We start from the raw sequence: 19,684 nt of genomic DNA on the forward strand, positions 1-19,684 counted from the left end.
CTCTCTCTCTCTCTCTCTCTCTCTCTCTCAATTTCTTTTTAAGGGCATAAGTTCTCCAATAATCTTTATCCATTATCTATGCTGAATTTAACCATTCGGATTTTTTCGTAGAATTGGTATCATCTTTAGAAAATAGAAACTATTGGTGTTGCTTTTGATATTTTGATATTTTATGCCTGGCAAAACAGGAGTATGGTATTTCTGAAATCAATTACAATTGTAAAATTAATGACATAGTGTTTACCATATAATATGCAGAAAATGTTTCATTTGACAATCTAGGAAAACTCAAATGAGAAGGTAGGAATAAATTCACAAACATGGTTTTGCTATTATATTTTTGAGTTACAACTAATAATTTGTCTTAAGCTATGTTTGAATCATGTAAAATGAGAACATTTCATTTTTCTTTTCCATTGCATTTGAGTTATAAGGTTTTCTCTTAGTGTATATATACACACTATGTTCAATAGTCACTAGAATGTAAAATTTAATTCATGGATCTATTTGTTTGTACGTAAATGATAAGAAAAGAAAAAAAAAAAACAAAACAAAATGTAAACATTTTAGGTCAAAGATTTCATCATACAAGGTGAAGAGAATCTCTTATCCATGATGATTTGACTCTATGATTGAACTCCTAAAATAGTGAATCTAATCCTTAATTCTCGCTCCTATTGACGAAGGTCTTTAATATCCTTGCTCTGTTAAACTAGAAGGTCAAATTCCATGAATGGAAAGATTCACCATAGGTGAATAAATACTCGCCAACATTTTATTTTTAGATTTTGTTTCATCAAAAGTATATATATAACTAAATTTAAATGGGGCTCATTATTATATGCTGCTAAGTGGTAGTAAGTAGTTACCACCAAAAAAACTATAATAAAATAAAATAAAAAAAGAAAGTGGTAGTATGTGGCGTGCCCAAGTAAAATGTGTGTTCTACCACTCTCTAAACCTTCCATGTAATTTTCCAACCATTTTATGGCATGCATTTATTTACAAGCTCTTCTCAACTCAGCCCAACTCAACTCAGTCTTGTTTCAACTAAATGGGTTTGACTAATCTAAAAGCTCTTTTGTTTTTTTCCCCCCATAAACTGTTTTTTTCCCCCATAAACTGTATCGCGGCATTGAAAAAACTAAAAAAGGCATAGCCCATGAGCAGCAAACAATTCCTAAACCTATATTGTGCCTGTTACCCCTACGGCCCTACCCATCTGTCAATTTTTTTGGCCCAGTCAGACTACCACAAGTCAAAGAGCAGTTTGAAAAGATTTTTCATATGAAAAACTAATTGAAGTAATTTGTACTATTAAAAAGATCGAGTTTCCGTCACCCATGAATAAGGAGGAATCCCTTCATCATAGACATAAGAACTGTCGGATGATCACATGGGAGGATCATTTGAACTTTATTAATAAGAGTGAGAATGTAATAATAATAGAACAATCCAAGAATCCAATCATGAAATCACTTCACGTTCTTCGTTCTACACCAGAAAAAAAACTTTGACCTTGTTAGAATATAGGAGAGAAAAGTCAATCACCTCTTAGGTAAATAGGCATCAACTTGGGGCTCCAATCATTGTAATTGACTTTTGGGTAGGTAAATACGGACCAGATATAGTGGACCATGTCAAGGAATCTGAGCGAACCCAGCCCATATTAAGCAGCAGTTCTCAGCCCAAGTTCAAATGCAAGATACTAGTTACTGAAAATCTAATGCACACAACTGACTACTCCGCCCTATTTTAAAATTAAGCTTCACACTCTAGCTTAAGAAAGGGCTACCCCCCCTCTCTCTTTCTCTTTGCCCCTGTATATTATTTCCTCTGCTTAGTAATGAATTTTTTATTCATCCAAAAAAAAGGGCTTGGATGTTTAGTCAACTGAACCGAAAGCCTGAGCCCACTTAATAAAGGTCAGCTACACAAATCATAATCCAATCATAAAGTAATCCCACTCTATCTTGGACTAAATGATCCATTAAATGACTAAAGTCATAAGAACTCATGCTTTCAGTAGTGTAATGATCAAAAGAAAGACCCAATCATGTGTTCAACTTCAGGAACCGTGGCAGTCAGTTTTTAAATGATCAGTAGTGGCTCATTGTTTCATGGGTCAATATCAGAAAATAGTAGGTTGATAGAGGACCTAAGTCTATGTGATTGGAAAACTTTTAGCCCCAAATGAGTAAAGGTGAATGAAAATTGTTAAGCCATTTCAAAAATTGTTAAGAAGCCTCTAGGGGTGTATTAAGTATCAGCATCTTTGTGAAACCATCGGGGAATAGAAACCTTGGTACCCTTTCAACTTGGTTTCCACCCTCTCTGGATAGAACTCTGAATCTTCTACACTAAAAAATTGCATTGTCTGTCCTGATGTATTTACTATAATGAACGAATGAATGAACACGCAATGAAGCTTAGACAACTTAATTGAAATGCCATTTCCCGAATGTCTGAGAAACTTGTAACCAACAAGGGTGATGGTTTGTGGAACCAACATGAACTTTCTTTCTCACGTCAATCGTGTGTCCTGTTGTGAGATATATGGATTGAATGCTGTGATGGAGAAGGCAACTTAGATCAAAGGAAATAGCCAAGGCCAGCTTGAATAGGAGGGGTTTTGTCACAATGAAGGGCACATATGATGGGTCTTTTCAAAACCAGCAGGTACAATAGACTCCAGTAAAGCAGGAAAGTCCTTGACTTTGGTTTGCAGGTTATCTCCACCCTATCATGATCGTAATTTAACAGAGATTATGTTAGATGTAATTCCATGGAGGCCACCATAGACATCTCAAATGGCCACCCAGGTTTTCTAATACTTCAGCAGATGAATGGGAAGAGGACATTGAGAGAAGGAACACCAAATGTTGGCCCTTATATTATTCATGTTCTCTCAAAATTGTTTCAACTCAGATAGAATATATCAAAGAATTTCATCAGTTATTCCCTTGTGAACCAGTGGTATGAGCAATCACATGTAAGCGGAAAGAAAATATACACGAAGGATTCTATCTATATGCAAACTGTATCACAAAAAGAAAGTACAGATGCTAAGCTCATGACAAGAGAAACCAGACGGATTAATCAAAACAGAGCACCATACAGCAGTTTTTCTTTTCTCAATATATGTTCAGTTTTCAGCACAAAAAATATCAACATCCAATAAAATCTCAACAGCATGTGGCACATACCCCCAGAGTATATAGCTGTCACACAGATTGTAAGTTGCAGCCCTGCAAAGTGTCTTGCAAGTTGATAACAGCACCATCATAGTTTACAAAACCCATGAACCAAAACTCATGGTTGTCAACAGAGGTAATTTGGATGTATTTCTCAGCCGGTTTGGCTTTGCTTGCTGAAGGATTAATTGCTTTAAGCTGATGCAAAGGGATAAGTATCTATGAATGAAAAGAAGCATGGAAGAACTTGTTAGTGTGATTATTGTGGGAAATCTACACTTTCAGATATAAAATCATAATCTGCAAGGAAGAAGTGAAGAAAAGTAACTTGCATAAAATGAAACGAAATCAAGATACAGCCCATTATTGCTGTATCATCTCATATTCCTCCCAAGTCCCCCCCCCCTTCTTTCAGATCAGAGGATAAGTGGAATGGAAACTATAGCCTTGTCATGTTAGTGCAGTATGTCAACAAACGAATTCATAGATACATGGCTTTCTAAATAGACTTTCCATGTATAATCAAGAGCTTAAAAATCCCCTTTGAATGGTTTGTATTATTATTAAGTGGCACATTCTCAAAAAAGACTGCATTAGTGACTAAATTATCAGGCTTTTCCATGGCAAAACTCCTTTTTTCAGTTCCTTAGGGAGGTTGAACCTCATTAGCAATTGGGTCAGGTTAAGATTGTGCAGACCTGGACTTAACCCAGCCCATTGCCAGCCCAACCATTATAGAATGCATGAGATCTCCAAAGCAATTGTATTGCCCCTAGTAAGCGTAGCTATTGTGGACTCATTCCTCTTACTGTGATATTGTTGGCTATTGATAGAGGTAGAACTGACTACAATCAGGTCTCTCCAAGACATATGCAGCAAAACAAAGGTGGGTGGCCCGCCCCGCCTAGAACAGTCATGTTTGACTGGGCTTACACACATTCGCTCACTTATGCTGTCCCCCCTCAGCTCACCCTAGCCCCGGGTACTTCGTCTCCAAGGCTTCACACCAAGTCTTCACTGACATAATATGCATGCTTGAGTAGGGTCAGGCGGAACCATTGTTGCCTGATGGGAACTCCCCCCCCCCCCAAACATCAATATTTCATTAAGTTGTAAGCACAGTATGCTCTCTCACTGCTTCAGACAAGTTATTTCTGGCCTTCTTTTTGTCCTTCCTTAAACTTGAAACCCTATTACTGCTCACCAGTGCAGCCCATGGTTATCCTTGTAGATGACTGAGCCATCTTAGTCAACTTTCAAGCAAATGCACCAATTATAAACAATAATCTGGGCACTTTCCTTCACATCTAAGCTGCACTTATTTTTTCTATTGCATTTTTTGTTTTGTCATTCATTCTGCTCCAGAAAGCGAGGGCGATCGATCTTATGAACTTCTTTCAAAGTTTTTGTTCAATTTTAATGGTATATGCTATCACTTAGCATTCCAAAAGCTCTTCTCTGCTTCATTCAACCCACGAATTTTTGTTGCAACATCATCTTCAATCTCAAACCTGTAGATGATTAAATCAAGCTAACAAAAAGGAGCGATTACAGATCTTCGTCATTAATATAATGCAAAGAGTTATTGTGTAACAAACTCAATATACTTGATAAATCTAGTAACTAAAATTTTGTAAGAAACTCAAAATACAAAATAAAAAAAGTAACTAAAAAGTGTCAACCAGATCCCCTAGTTTTTGTAGAAAAATATGGTTGAGTAAATACCTTTTTAACAACCATCTGAAACATTACTAGTTTTTGTTATGCGCTATTGGTATTTCTTAAAATGTTTTTACTTTACAGCATTTATATCCATCCAGATGACCACAAATGTCTTCATTTGATCCCAAACATTACTCCATGGTTCAAACTTGGCATTTACCCTCCGCTCCCCCCCCCCTCCCTCTCTTCTAGTCTCATTGCTTAAAATCATATCACAGGTAAACTACAATGAAGGTCAATGAATAAAATTGGCTTTATGCCCTGTGTCTGTTACTAAAATCAATCCCTCTTAGGTTGCACATTAAGAAATGACACCAAAGCCAAATCCAACCCAACCCAACGATTGACACAGCAGCCTAAAGTATCATAACTAAGCACCTAACACTTCGTTAAAATAGCTTTGACAGACGAACATAATTTTGTGAAAGAACATATAACTGGGAAATGATGTACACACTGCTGGTAGTACATGCCCTCGCACATTCGCTCTCCTCCCTAACAATGTGGAACCCCCATATATACGAATTGTGAGAGAAGAAAATAAATGTGGTGGCACGGTAGATGCCAATCTTTTCAGGTTATATATATAGAGTATTCATAGTATGAAACCCAAAATAAAAAAGCTAATCATCAACTCGCTATATCATCTTTGCCAATTAGAATATGGGTAGTTTGCAGTTGCTTGGTTCACTAAGGTTAATCAGGGGTTATTTTTGTAATTTTATTTTATTATTTTATTTATATTAATTGAGTCATAGGATACAATTGCGGAGTTTCGATTCAAACTCTACTTCAGTCATTGAGTTTGAATAGGTTTGGTTATGTTATAAGTCTTAAATATGCATGTACTCCTTCAAAATTTCTGATTAGAATCAAATGAAAATGTTGGATTTGAATTACCTTCACGGTCGTGGGTCAATGACCAGGTTTGGTCGACCGTTGATTCTCTCTTTCCTCTTCTCCACTCTTTCTTCCATGTCTACGTACAATCCGTCTCTCCTTCAACTTTAATTATTAGTAAGTCCTTGTTTCCCATTTATTGAAAGGTCTTGAAATTTAACTTATTTATGAAACTACCACTATATTTTTAAATTGCAATATTTTTCATTCTTGTGGCCCACAATGATCCTAAAGTAGGGTTTTCTGACCCACGATTGCATAAATTGGCATCAAAGCCAAATTTTCTTGTAGTTTCTAAGGACTCACTTCTATTTGAGAATCTGATGCTTGTTTTTTGAGTGTTAATTCTAATTTATATAGAGGGCTTAGGGGTCAGGCCTTGCTTCTATATCTTTATTATGAGGAGGACGATCCATCAAAGAGAGTAAAACGAAACCACTTGAAGATGAAGTAAATGGTTTTTAAGCTCGCTTCACCCTGTGTTGAGTAAGTGCTTAAAACACTAGACAAACATTTATCAACATATTAAGAGACCTTCAGAGTCTGGACTACAAAAGGCTACAGAGACCAGTAGAGGTGTGACGCAATCAAGGTATGCATTTCCTCAAACTATTAAATTAATAACATCAGAATTCATGATTACTCGTTAAGAGAAAAATAAAAAATAAAAAAAGATGTCAAGAGAATTCCGCAGCCATAGCAACTCTCAATTCCAAAATGGATTTAATTTTGGAGAGCCTAAATATCAACAAAAGAGACTAAGCAAGGACATCTATAACATTTCCCCAGTTTGGTATCACTCTATAGAAGAGATACGCCTCCAAGACCGCCATTAAGCCAGTAATTCCCCACAACATCACTCTGTAGTTCTCAAACAAGGAAATTATGGCATCAAGGTTGAGGTTTCAGCTATAGACTGCGAGAAAAGACCCAAGGATTTTCTTGACTAGTTGACTAAAGCAGAGAGAATTTTCGTCTACAAGCACTTTTCAGATGACAAGAAGTGTGAGCTAATCCTCACTAAATTCATTGGATATGGATGTTTGTGGGGGGATGAGGTCCTACAATCAAAACTTATCAGGAGACTGGAACCTGTCACAAAGTGGGAAGCTATGAAACAGCTATGGAACAAAAAATTTGTTCCTCCTAATTTTGAGAAGATGCTCTTCCACAAGATAGTCAATTTTCACTAAGACAGTAAAGATCTAGATATTAGATACCTGCACCATGGAGTTCCACAAATTGTCCTTCAGATGCTAGACTTTAAGAGCTCAGCAAACAAGTGTTAAGGTACATCAGTGGACTAAATACATAAATCTCATTAAAGTTTTCTAATAGGGATTTTTAGACAGTAGATGTCGCAGCTACATATGCTAAGACAACCGAAGAAAACTACAACTACTTGAAGGACATGCTGAAGACTTCTTCAACTTACAGGCCTACACCTAAGATTAGAAAAAAGGAAAGTTGAGTCCTGTCAAGTAGAAGAAAAAGAAAAGGTAGAGGTCCCAAGGGTAGTGAGTGGCTAAAAAATATTATGTCGCAATTGTGGTGATAAAGATCACTTCGGCAACTAGTGTCCCGACAAACCCATTATGTGACCATGGTTAAGACACTATTGACAGTATCAATAACAAGGATGACATAGAGGTTTATAAACATTGTCCTCCTGGTCCAGAAGACAACACTGATATGACGAGATTGAAGCCAACCCAACTACAGGATGACGACTCTATTGCAACGCATACAATTTTCGACAAGGGAGCAAAGTCAACGTCATCTTCACAAACCTGGTTTGGGCACTTAATCTCCCACAAAAGCAACTTATCAAGACAATTTATGTGCAAGGTTTTGGGATTAGTGCTAGAAAAGAGGGGTCGATGCAGTCGTATGAGTTAACCTACAGTCTGGTCCACTTCACTACCAGGTGGCTAACCTAGTCAGCCCCTAGCACATTGTGATGTGCTTTTAGGGTGACCATGGCGGCGTTAAGGCTGGTCTCTTACATGATGGTGCATAGATCACCATCAAGGTGAAACAAGAGGGTTCATTTCTGATATTGTCTTACCCATTAAGGGATAAGCCTCAACACAGACAGATTCCTCTGACAACAACAATAAGCTAGGCCATTCTCCGCACTCATGGAGTTATAGTTCGATCATTATCCTCGAGATACATGCTACCGAATGTCAGAATAATTACCAAGCGGTAGATGATTAAACTATATGGGAAGGTTCTCTCTCCTACCCTGCCCCCCCCACCTTAAACACTGATGTCCCTTTCCTCTCTGGTGGCTTCCACCACCAGTAACCCTCTTCCCCATCCTCCTTTACCCACACCACTCTTAACCTGAAACCAGCCTCCCTTGACCCCCCCCCCATCCAGCTCCCCTCCCGCCTAAATCCTGGATTTCTGTGGCATCTTCCAACACCCATCCTTCTCGAGTTGGCCTGCCCCTTTCCTTCATTCCCCCAGCCCCACTCCCTTCAAGGATTCTCTGGTCTTCTGTCCAGTGGGCATGCTGGAATCAAAAATAGCCAATTGGAAGAATTGCCTCATAGGGCATTTCCTGGGAAGTCCCCCCCCCTTTCCCTATTGTGAACGCTTCTCTCTCGGCAATCGAAAGTTTTAGGCATGCTATCACTGTTTCTTTTAGACAATGGCATCTTCATCTTCAACTTCTCAAATGAAGAGGAAAAAAATTACACCCTGGAAGGTGACCCCTAGTTGGTTGGCAAGAAAGCAAATTTTCTTAGACAATGGAATCAACATCTATCCCTTCGCAAAGTAGATTTCAAATCTATAATGGTATGGATCTCCCTACCAAACCTCCCTCTCCACTATTGGTGTGCTCAAGGTCTCAGCATTATCGGCTCAATGATTGGCAAGCTTCTATATTTAGACCACATAACAAGACTTCAAGACCGTCTGGCCTTTGCCAAAATTTGTGGAAATCAAAGTTGATGTTGCTCTGCCATCCTCTGTTGCCATCCACGATTAAGAGGGGTTCTCCTTCTCCCAAATGATTCATTATGAATGGTTTCCCCTATTTTGCATCTTCTACAAAACATTTGGTCACAAGTCTTCCTCTGCGCCCTTAAGACAGCTACAACTGAAGCCAAAGATGCTCCCATTGACGCCTTGGAGTCCTCTGGCCCTATCTTACCCCTGGAGACCTATGTTTGTAGGAGAAAACATCGTTGGAAACCCTATGGAAGATAAAAGCCACATGGCGGTGCCTCGCCAGTGGACTTTACCGCCTTGAGCCTCAATCATTTTTTTTTACTACACCACAAAATCCTATGGGGACGTCGTGATTTAGTTTTGTGGACTCTGTGATGCTTTAGCATCAACATTTGGGACATCCCTCTTATACTATTATAAGGAAAAAATTACCACATTTATTTACATATTTCCTTCTTCTCATATATTTCATTGTGAGCTATATACTTTTGCTAAACATTGTCATTCGTTACATCCCTATCATGGTAATAGACCTGCAATTCCCCTTCATATTGTGCATACTAATTTTTGGGGACCTGTCGTACTACCTCCTTGTTTGGCCATCGTTGTTTTGCTTTATTTATTAATCATTTTTCTTGTAGAACTTGGACCATTCTTGTCAAACATAAAAGTGATGTTTATGATACCTTTAAAAACTTTTATCAAATGGTCCATACCCAGTTTGAAACCAAGATCAAAATTGTCCAGTCTGATAAAGGGGGGAGTACATGTATATGTTAGAATGTATGTAATAGGGGTACTTTAGGAAGTGTCTTATGTTGAGTTATCCTTATATGTATTTTCTTTTATTTCTCTTTCACCTCCCTTAGGAAGGAATATGTAATTTCCTAAAGTATTATTTGAATCTAATATAGGTGAGATGAGTGAAGAACTCACCCACGTTTTGCTCCATTCTATCAGTCTCTTCTGTCAACTTCTCTCCTTCTTCTCCCTACCTCTCTTCTCTTCATCTTCTTCCTCTCTAACCTTAATATCATAAATACTAACTTGGTATCAGAGCTAAAGGGGTTTGAGATTCAACCAAGGTTTCTCCTACTCATTCTTTGAGTTTCTATTACACTCTTTTTTTTCTTTCTAGGGTTCAATAGAGGCCATACTATGTAAAAAGATTCAAAAAGAAGACTTGATGGTGTTCTAGAAGCAAGTTGAAGGTTCTTGGAGAGTGATTGAAGGTCTACAAGGGCTGTTTGAAGCCCACATAGCAAGTTGAAGTCATTCCCAGCTTTACCGCCAGCCTGGGAATCAACCTCCTTTTTCTCTCTCCTTAAATTTCGGTTGGGCTGGTGACCGGGCTGGATAGAGTCGCCTAAGGCTATCCTTTGACCCCTCAAAACCTTGGTGTCTACCTTGGAGAATCATTCTCCTCCAAGTGCCCAAGTATCAGTTTTCAGTCGTTGTGAACCCTTTTTTAGTTTATAATAGTAAGAACTATATGATTTGGTTACTTGTGATGGATGTACTTGGCACTATAATGTTTGTTTATACTGTTGGGATAAAGCTTCATGGATAGAAGTGAGTCTTATTGATGTTCTATCAAGATTTCATGCTCCATTAGCTTACTGGATTTTTTTTTTTGGGGGTCCCGAGAAGCAGTTTTTTTTTTTTTTTGGCTTCTGTTCCCCTTTGGTTTGGATCTCCATTTGGAATTTTTTTAGGGGGCATCCTTACATCCTCACGGAAGCTACATCGGGTGGGTCGAGTAGTATCAACCCCAGTTCGATTGATTTTGACAATCCTAACACTCAGATTTCTCTTGTGAAGTTGGATAATACCAACTACTTGGATTGGTCACATTCTATGAAGCTATCCTTGCAGAGTAGAGGGAAGTTAGGGTATATTATTGGGGCTATCAAGGCTCCTGCTGCTGCAGTCCCAGGGTATCAGAAATGGGAAACTGCAAACTCTACGGTTACGACTTGGCTACTTTTCTCTATAAACCTGAGATAGGTAGGAGATTTGTAAGGAAGGAAACTGCTAAAGATATTTGAGATAGTGTCTCTAAGACCTATGACAGGGTAGGTGACTCGATGAAGGTCTACCAACTCCTTCAGTAGGCTCTCTCCATAAAGTAGGGGACCAAGTCCATTTCTGACTACTATAACACTGTTATAGGACTCTGGGAGGAGTATAATCATTATCGAGATCTTCATTTGACCAATCCCAATGATGAAGCCAAGGTCTATAAATCTCTTAAAAAAGAGTGTGTTCTGATTCTTCTAGGTGGGCTGAATTCAGACTATGAGCAAATCAAGATATAGATTTTGGGTCGGTCACCTCTTTCATCCCTTGATGAGGTGTGTAGCTACCTCCTGAACGAGGAGACCAGGAGGGGTGCCATAGATTCTACACCTTCACTTGAGTGCTCTGCCCTGTCTTCCACTACCCACAGAGAATGGCGTGGAGGTGGCCAAGGCCAAGGGCCATCTCGTGGAGATGACAGAGATAGACGACAGTGTAATCATTGTAGGAAACCCATCTCGTGGAGATGACAGAGATAGACGACAGTGTAATCATTGTAGGAAACCTGGCCACACTCGAGAGAGGTGTTGGGTCCTTTATGGCCATCCTAATACACGTGGTGGCCACAGAGGAGGGGCTACAGCCCATGCTACTATGGCAGAGACCGATACTAGAGGCCTCCCACAAGCAAATACCAGCTCCTTCTCTAGGGATGATATTGTAGTGCTTCGCCAATTTATGTCTCAGCTTGATAGCCCATCTACCTCATAGGATACCTCAACTTCCGGTATGCATGTCACCACCTCTGCACCTTCCACAGCTTCGTCGTGGGTCATTCACTCTAGTGCTACTGACCACATGACTGGTACGTCCCATTCAACTGATGGTACCTTCTCTATCTCTAGTAAAGGCAGTAATCCTTGTCACCTCTTCCTTTTCATTTGCCTCTATCCTTTATGTTCCTAACCTTACCTTAAATCTATTGTCTGTGAGCACTTTAACCAAAACCTTAAATTGTTGTATCACATTTTTTCCTTCTTATTGCCTCTTTCAGGATTTGGTGACGAAGAGGATTATTGACAGTGGATGTGAAGATGGCGGCCTATATCGTCTTGAGCTGTAGTTACCTTTTTTTACTACACCACAAACCTATACATGTGGTTGTAGTGATGCTAGTTCTATAGACTCTGTGATGCTTTGGCATTAACCTTTGGAACATCCCTCTTTTGTTGTTATGAGGAAACAGTCACCTCACTTGTTTACATCTTTTTCTTCTTCTCATGTATTTCATTATGAACTATGTACTTTTGCTAAACATTGTTGTTCATTTTATCCTTATCATAGTAATAGATCTGTTGTTTCTTTTCACATTATGCATACTGATGTTTGGGGACCTTGTCCCACGACCTCCCTGTTTGGCCGTCGTTGTTTTGTTTCTTTTGTTGATGATCTTCTCATTATACTTGGACCATTGTTATGAAGCACAAGAGTGATGTTTATGATACCTTCAAAAACTTCTATAAAATGGTCCATACCCAGTTTGAAACCAGGATCAAAATAGTCTGGTCTGATAAATGGGGGAGTACATGTATGGTGGTTTACAAGACTTTTTTACTGACAATGGCATTATCCATTAGCTTGCTTGTGTTGATACCCCCCAACAAAATGAGGTAGTTGAGAGGAAAAATCGTCATTTGTTAGAAGTCTGTAAAAGTCTTTTATTTGGTATGCATGTTCCTAAAACCTTTTGGTCTGAAGTCGTTCTTGCTGCGGTTTTCCTCATCAATCACATGCCTACAAAAATTATTGGGTCTCAAAACCTAGTTGCACTCTTGTCTCCTCAGTCTTCTTCTTCCACTCTACCTCCCAGGGTGGTTGTGTTTGTTATGTGTATGTTAACAAATCCTCCCGCACCAAACTCGATCCCAAGGCTCTCAAATGCCTCTTCCTTAGGTATTCTTCCATCACCAAAGTCTACAAGTATTATCACCCTTCATCTCGTAGGCGATTTCTTTCCAAAGATGTCACCTTCCTTGAGTTTGTGCCTTTCTTTGCTTCTCATCAGCATCCTCTTTAGGAGGAGAATAAAAGTGCAAGTGAAAAGGATGTTGATGCTCTTCCATTTCTTACTCCTTTGCCTCTTACTCCTTTCTCTTTCGATATTGGGAAACATAAAGAGGTGGATGATGTTGACGATCTGGATATTATTGATACTGGTGGGCCTTGTACAGAGAAGGCACCTAATATTGTGTACACAAAGGAATATGAAGACTTGCCAAGAGTCCTCTTTGGATCCACATCCTAAGTTTCATCCTCCTCATTCAGGTAAGATTTCTTTTCCATCTGAGTTATACCTCCCTATTGTTGTTCGAAAGGGTAAGAGAGCTTGTACTAATCCTATAGCCCAGTTTGTTTCCTATGATGCTCTCTCTCTCCTATAGGTATTGCTCTTACAACTGCTCTTTCTTCTACTTCTATTCCCAAAACTATTACTGAGGTCATGTCAAACCCTAAGTGGAAACAAGCCATGTCAGAGGAAATGATGGCTCTTGAGATGAACTGTACCTACAAACCAGTTGACTTTCCCAGGGAGAGAATCCTAGCTGGATGCAGATGGGTTTGTTACGATCAAGTACCGATCAAATGGTGTTATTAAGAGGTACAAGGTAAGACTGGTGGCCAAAGGGTATAGTCAGGTGTATGGAATTGATTATGAGGAGACCTTTGCTCCTGTGGCCAAACAAAACTCTATAAGAGTTCTTTTATCTGTGGTAGTAAATAGAGATTGGCCCTTATATCAGTTGGATGGAAAGAATGCCTTCCTCCATTGAGATTTGGAGGAGGAAGTGTATATGCAGCCCCTTCCTAGCTTCAAGTTTCCAGCAGCCGATGGTAAGGTATCTCCTAAAGAAGGCATTTTTTGGTCTGAAGCAGTCACCAAAGGCTTGGTTTGAGAGGTTCGGACAGGCCATTTTGAAACCTGGATATTCCCAGAGTCAAGCAGGCCACACATTATTTACCCGAAGCGGTAATGGCACCATCACAGCATTGATTATGTATCTTAATGATATCGTGGTAACTAAAGATAACAATGAGGAGATATTTAGACTGAAAGCTTATCTGGCCAAATAGTTTGAGATCAAATATCTAGGATACTTGAAATATTTCTTGGGTATTGAAGTGTCAAGGTCTAAGAAGGGAATCAATGTATGCCAAAGGAAATTTGTTCTAGATCTGTTGAAAGAAACAAGAATGCTGGGTTGTAAACCGGTAAGTTCTCCTATTGAGCAGAATCATAAGCTAAGAGAAGATTGCAGCCATTACTTTGCTGATTCAGGGAAATACTAGAGGCTAGTGGGGAAGCTGATTTATCTATCTCTGACTCGCCCATACATTTCTTATACAGTGGCAGTAGTGAGCAAGTTTATGTATGCACCCAAGAATGGGCACTTGGATGCTATGTACCATATCCTCAAATACTTGAAGTCCTCTCCAAGAAAAAGACTTTTGTATGCCAGGAACAATCACTTGAGGATAGAAGGCTATTCCGATGCTGATTGGGCTAGATCCATTTCTAATAAGAGATCTATATCTAGTTATTACACATTCATGGGTGGTAACTTGGTCACATGGAAAAGCAAGAAACAGATGGTTGTAGCTAGATCAAGTGCAAAGGCTGAGTATAGATCAATGGCTCATGTAGTTTGTGAACTCACTTGGCTGCGTCGGTTGGTTCTCGAGTTGGGGTATGACACTAAAGGACCTATGAGACTCTACTGTGACAACAAATCAGTTATAAGCATTGCTCACAACCCAGTGCAATATGATAGAACAAAGCACATTGAAGTAGACCAGCATTTCATCAAAGAGAAGATTGATTCCGGCAATATTTGTACACCCTTTGTGTGGACAGGTGATCAATTGGCAGGCATCTTCACCAAAGGACTCATTCCTCACCAGTTCAGTACCCTCTTATGCAAAATGTGAATGTATGACATTTATTCTCCAGCTTGAGGCAGAGTGTTAGAATGTATGTAATAGGGGTACTTTAAGAATTGCCTAATGTAAGTTGTCCTTATATGTATTCTCTTTTATTTCTACTTCACCACCCTTAGGGAGGAATATATAATTTCCTAAAATATTATTTGAATCTAATATAGGTGAGATTAGGGAAGAACTCACTCACGTTTTGCTCCTTTCTATCACTCTCTTCCTCTCTAACCCTAATATCCTAACTTCCAACTGTATGGTGGTCTCTAGGACTTCTTTTACTGATAATGGTATCATCCATCAACTTTTATGTGTTGATACACCCCAACAGAATGGGGTAGCTAAGAGGAAAAATCGTAATTTATCGGTAAAAGCCCTCTCTTTGGCATGCAAGTCCCTAAAACATTTTGGTCTGAGGTTCTTTGTGCTACTGCGTTTCTCATCAACCGCATGCCTACTAAATATTTTTGGTCCAAAAATCCTTTCAACTCTTGTCTTCCCAGACTTTTGTTTTTCTCTCCATCCCAGAGTGTTTGGTTGCGTTTGTTATGCAGATGTTAATAAATTCTCACACTAAAATCGATCCTAAGGCTCTCAAATACCTTTTTCTTGGGTATTCTTCCACTACCAAATGTAAAGTGTTACCAACCCTCTTCTCACAAGATATTTCTCTCCAAAGATGTCACCTTCCTTGAATCAGTGCCTTTCTTTGTTTCTCATCAGCATCCTCTTCAAAGGAAGAACAATGGAATTGAAATGGTTATTGATGCCATTTCGTTTCTTCCTCCCTTGTCTACTATTTCCTTTACCCTTGATATTGGGAAACATAAAGAGGTAGATGTCGTTGATATGGTGATCATTTAGGTGTGGTTCTGTTAATGAGAAGGAACCTACTGTGTACAAAAAAAGGGAAAAGAAGACCTGCCAAGAGTCCACTTTGGATCCACATCATGAGCTCCACCTTCCTCAGTCAGGTAACCTCCCTTCTCCTCCTTATGTACTAGACTTCTCTATTGCTGTTAGAAAAGCAAGGAGAGGTTGCACTAATCCTATAGCCCAGTTTGTTTCCTATAATGCTCTTTCTTCTAGAGGTGTTTCCTTTACAGTTGCTCTTTCCTCTGTTGAGTCTATATACGACCTAAAGTGGAAGCAAGTCATATCTGAGGAAATGATGGCACTTGAGAGAAATTGTACTTGGAAAGTGGTTGATCTTCCCAGAGGGAGAATTCTAGTTGGATGCAGCCATGGGTCTACACAATCAAGTACTGATCAGATGGTTCTATTGAAAGGTACAAGGGCAAGATTAGTGGCTAAACATAACTTGATAAGATTTCTTTTGTCTATGGCTGCAAATATTGATTGGCCCATTATATCAGTTGGATGTGAAGAATGCCTTTCTCCATAGTGACTTAGAGAAGGACGTATATATGCAGCCCCCTCCTGGCTTCACTTTTGGCCGCTAGAGGAAAGGTGTGTTCCTAAAAAAGGCATTATATGGTCTCAAACAGTCACCAAAGGCTTGGTTTGAGAGGTTCAGGCAAGCTATTTTGAAGAATGGGTATTCCTAGAGTTAAGTAGATCACATATCATTTATCTAGTGAAGTAATGGCACCATTACAGCATTAATTGTCTATGTTGATGATATTGTGGTGATTGAAGATGACAAGGATGAGATAGCTAGGCTGAAAACCTACTTGGCCAAACAGTTTGAAATCAAACATCTAAGACAATTGAAGTATTTCTTGGGAACTGAGGTGTCAAGGTCTAAGAAGGGAATCAATATATGCCAAAGGAAGTTTTTGTTAGACCTATTGAAAGAAAAAAAGATTTTGGGTTGTAAGTCGGCAAGTTCTCCTATTGAGCAGAGTCACAAGCTAGGAGAAGATTGTGGTCCTTCCCTTGATGCAAGGAAATACCAAAGGCTAATGGTGAAGCTTATCAATTTGTCTTTGACTCACCCAGACATTACTAATGCAGTAGAAGTAGTGAGCCAGTTTATGCATGCCCCCAAGAGTTGGAACTTGGATGTTGTGTACTGTATCCTCATATACTTGATATCTTCTCCAGGAAAATGACTATTGTATACCAAGAACAACCACTGGAGGATAGAAGGCTTCCCCGATTCCAATTGGTCTGGATCTATCTCCAACAAGCTGTCTATATCAGGCTATTGCACTTTTGTGGGTGGTAATTTGGTTACATGGAGCAGCAAGAAAGAGCCTGTAGTGGCTAGATCTAGTGCAGAGGTAGAATGCAAGGCAATGGCTCATGGAATTTACGAACTCATATGGTTGAGACGGTTGGGTCTTGAGTTGGGGTATGACATTGAAGGACCTATGTAGCTCTACTGTGATAAAAAAACAACTATAAGCATTGCCCATAACCCAACACAATATGATTAGACAAAGCACATCGAACTAGATCAACATTTCATCAAAGCGAAGATTGATTCCAGAAACATCTGCACACCCTTTATTGATCGACATCTTCGCCATATGACTCATTCCTTACCAGTTCAGTACCCTCTTATGTAAGTTAGGAATGTACGGCATTTATTCTCTAGCTTGATGGGGAGTGTTAGAGTTATGTAATAGGGGTACTTTAGGAACTGCTTTACTATTATGTTGTCCTAAGTTGTATTTTCTCTTTTTCTCTCTTTCTCTTTTGCTTCCCTAGGGAGGCATATGTAATTTCCCTAATATGGCTTGAACTAATGTAGGTGGGAAGAGCTTATTGTTTATAGTGGGCGAGCCTGTGGCACAACGGTTAAGTTGCACTATTGTAACATGTTGGTCACAGGTTAAAAACCTAGAAATAGCATCTTTTGCGAAGCAGGGGTAAGGCTGCGTGCAACTTGCCCCCTAGACCCCGCAGTAGCTAGAGCCTCGTGTACTAGGTTGCTCTTTTTTTTTTTCTCTCTTTCTTTTCTCATCTTCTCACTTCTTCTTTCCTCTCTTCTCTCTTCTTCCCTCATCTCTAACCCTAATCCTTCTTTCTTCCGACTATGGGCCCCCTAAATATGAATCGTGATGCACTCCCTTTTATACACCCAATGACTTGGCATGAAAGATGCAATACATGCAATCGACATATGCATATATATATGAGCTGATTCTAAATCAACCCGGTCTTCTACCACCCTACAGTTGAGCTAATCTATGAGCACCATTACGCTAACGCAGCAAGAAAAGCACTAACCCCCCTTATATGAGCAGGTGCTAATGTGCAGTTTGTGAGCTGATCTACTAGCACCCTTGCTTCTATGGTCGTAGATCAGCCTTACTCAAATAGGGGCTCATCTGTTGCTTGTTGGGAAATATGAGTCTCTTTTTTCCCTTTATCACAATGTTTGAAATGGAAAGCGAAATTGCTATATTATTTATAATAAAAAAAAAAGTACAACACTTAGATCATTTTCAGAATTTTGAATTTTTCCATTGAACAGAACACAGTACAGGATTAAAATATTTTTCAATAAAATTATTTAAAGAATTATAAATATATTTAAGCTTTCTACAGTAATAACTTTGTATTAGTACGTGATTTACTTTCTTAGGTTAGTTTGAGTTATTTTATTTTATGAAGTGATTTTTATTGGGAAAATTACAAGATTACCCAAAATTAAGTTTTAGTTAACCAAACTACCCACTCAATCTTTCCTTCAACAGATTTACTCAAAACAAACATTGCTATAAAAGTGCCGTCCCTCATCTTATACGATTCATTTTACATTTTTACCCCACTTGCCTCTCATTTTCTTTCTCACAACAACGCTCCTGCCGCGCCTCCATGGCAGCAATGGCGGTCGGTCTCTCTCTCTCTGGTAGAGAGGTCAAAAAATGCAGCAGTTCTTCCTACTTCCAAGTTCAAACACAAGCGAAAGATCGCAAATATTTGGCTTGATCATTTTGTAATTTCGATGTTCATTTGATTCGTTGTCCTCTCTCATGTCTCCTCACAAAATGCTGGCTATTCACATCATCATCAAGGCAAAGTAAACTGTAGAAGCTGTTTGCCCTGTCGTAGTCATTTCTTACTCTTAATTAGTTCCTTCGCTGTGCCCAGAAACCTCCTGAACCCAACTTCGATCTCAACCAGATCTTCCGTTTTGTATTTTAATAGACGATTTTGTGACGCTGTTGTGAGGTTTCTCAATGCAACAAGATCAACTTTGCAGATTATGAAATTTCTCTGCAACTCTTTCCACACCTCATCCAAATCTGCCCATCTAGCTGGAGAGGTCCTACCTCCTCCCGTAACGAAATAATCAATCGTCCCCTGCAGATCTGACCTTTTTTTTTTATTATAAAATCCTTTGGTTATAGTTCTGGAAAACCTACAACGTGAACTTGATTGTGAGCCTATTGCAACACCTGATCCTCAGTTTATGACTTGGATTTAATTCACAATGCCACTGTCATGTAATCTGCAATTAAATTTTGGCTTTGAACATTCATTGTTTTTTCAAACTCATTGTTGGAGAGGCATCCTGAAATCGAACCATTGCAGGCAGAGAGAAGGATACCTGTTGTGACACCATCGAGATGATAACTCGCAATCATGCGAAACTGCCAATGAGGGTTGCAGTCCCGGAGGAGGAAGAGATGGGAAAAATAGAGGCTAGAAACCCAATGGTGAGGGAAAATTATCACATCATAAAATCAACGGATCGATGAGGGTTGCAGCGTTTTGCTTTTCCTTGTCAAAGATATCATGTGGTAAAGAAGAGGGATCGAGATGAAGAAGGGGATAAAAATTTCAAAAAAAGGTAGGTAGTGTGGGAGGTGCACTGTTTTGGGTAGTCTTGTAATACCCAAAGTCAATTTGGTTAGTTTTGTTCACTTATTACGTGGGTTATTTTGTAAACTGAAACCCAATATTGGATAATCTGGTAA

General features: G+C 39.2%; 1 protein-coding gene across 1 annotated transcript in view; it reads right to left on the reverse strand.

Annotated features, from left to right (window-relative positions):
• Positions 1 to 3,010: 3,010 nt before the first annotated feature.
• The window catches only part of LOC122066548 (GEM-like protein 1), a 30,752-nt gene continuing 14,078 nt past the window's right edge, over positions 3,011 to 19,684 (reverse strand). Inside the window, exon 4 of the mRNA XM_042630366.1 lies at positions 3,011 to 3,413. Within this exon, the coding sequence (XP_042486300.1) occupies positions 3,225 to 3,413 (189 nt within the window). The 3' untranslated portion in view covers positions 3,011 to 3,224. The remainder of the gene's footprint in view (positions 3,414 to 19,684) is intronic.

The sequence above is a fragment of the Macadamia integrifolia genome, unplaced genomic scaffold (genome assembly GCF_013358625.1).
Source record: "Macadamia integrifolia cultivar HAES 741 unplaced genomic scaffold, SCU_Mint_v3 scaffold2457, whole genome shotgun sequence".
NCBI lineage: Eukaryota > Viridiplantae > Streptophyta > Magnoliopsida > Proteales > Proteaceae > Macadamia > Macadamia integrifolia.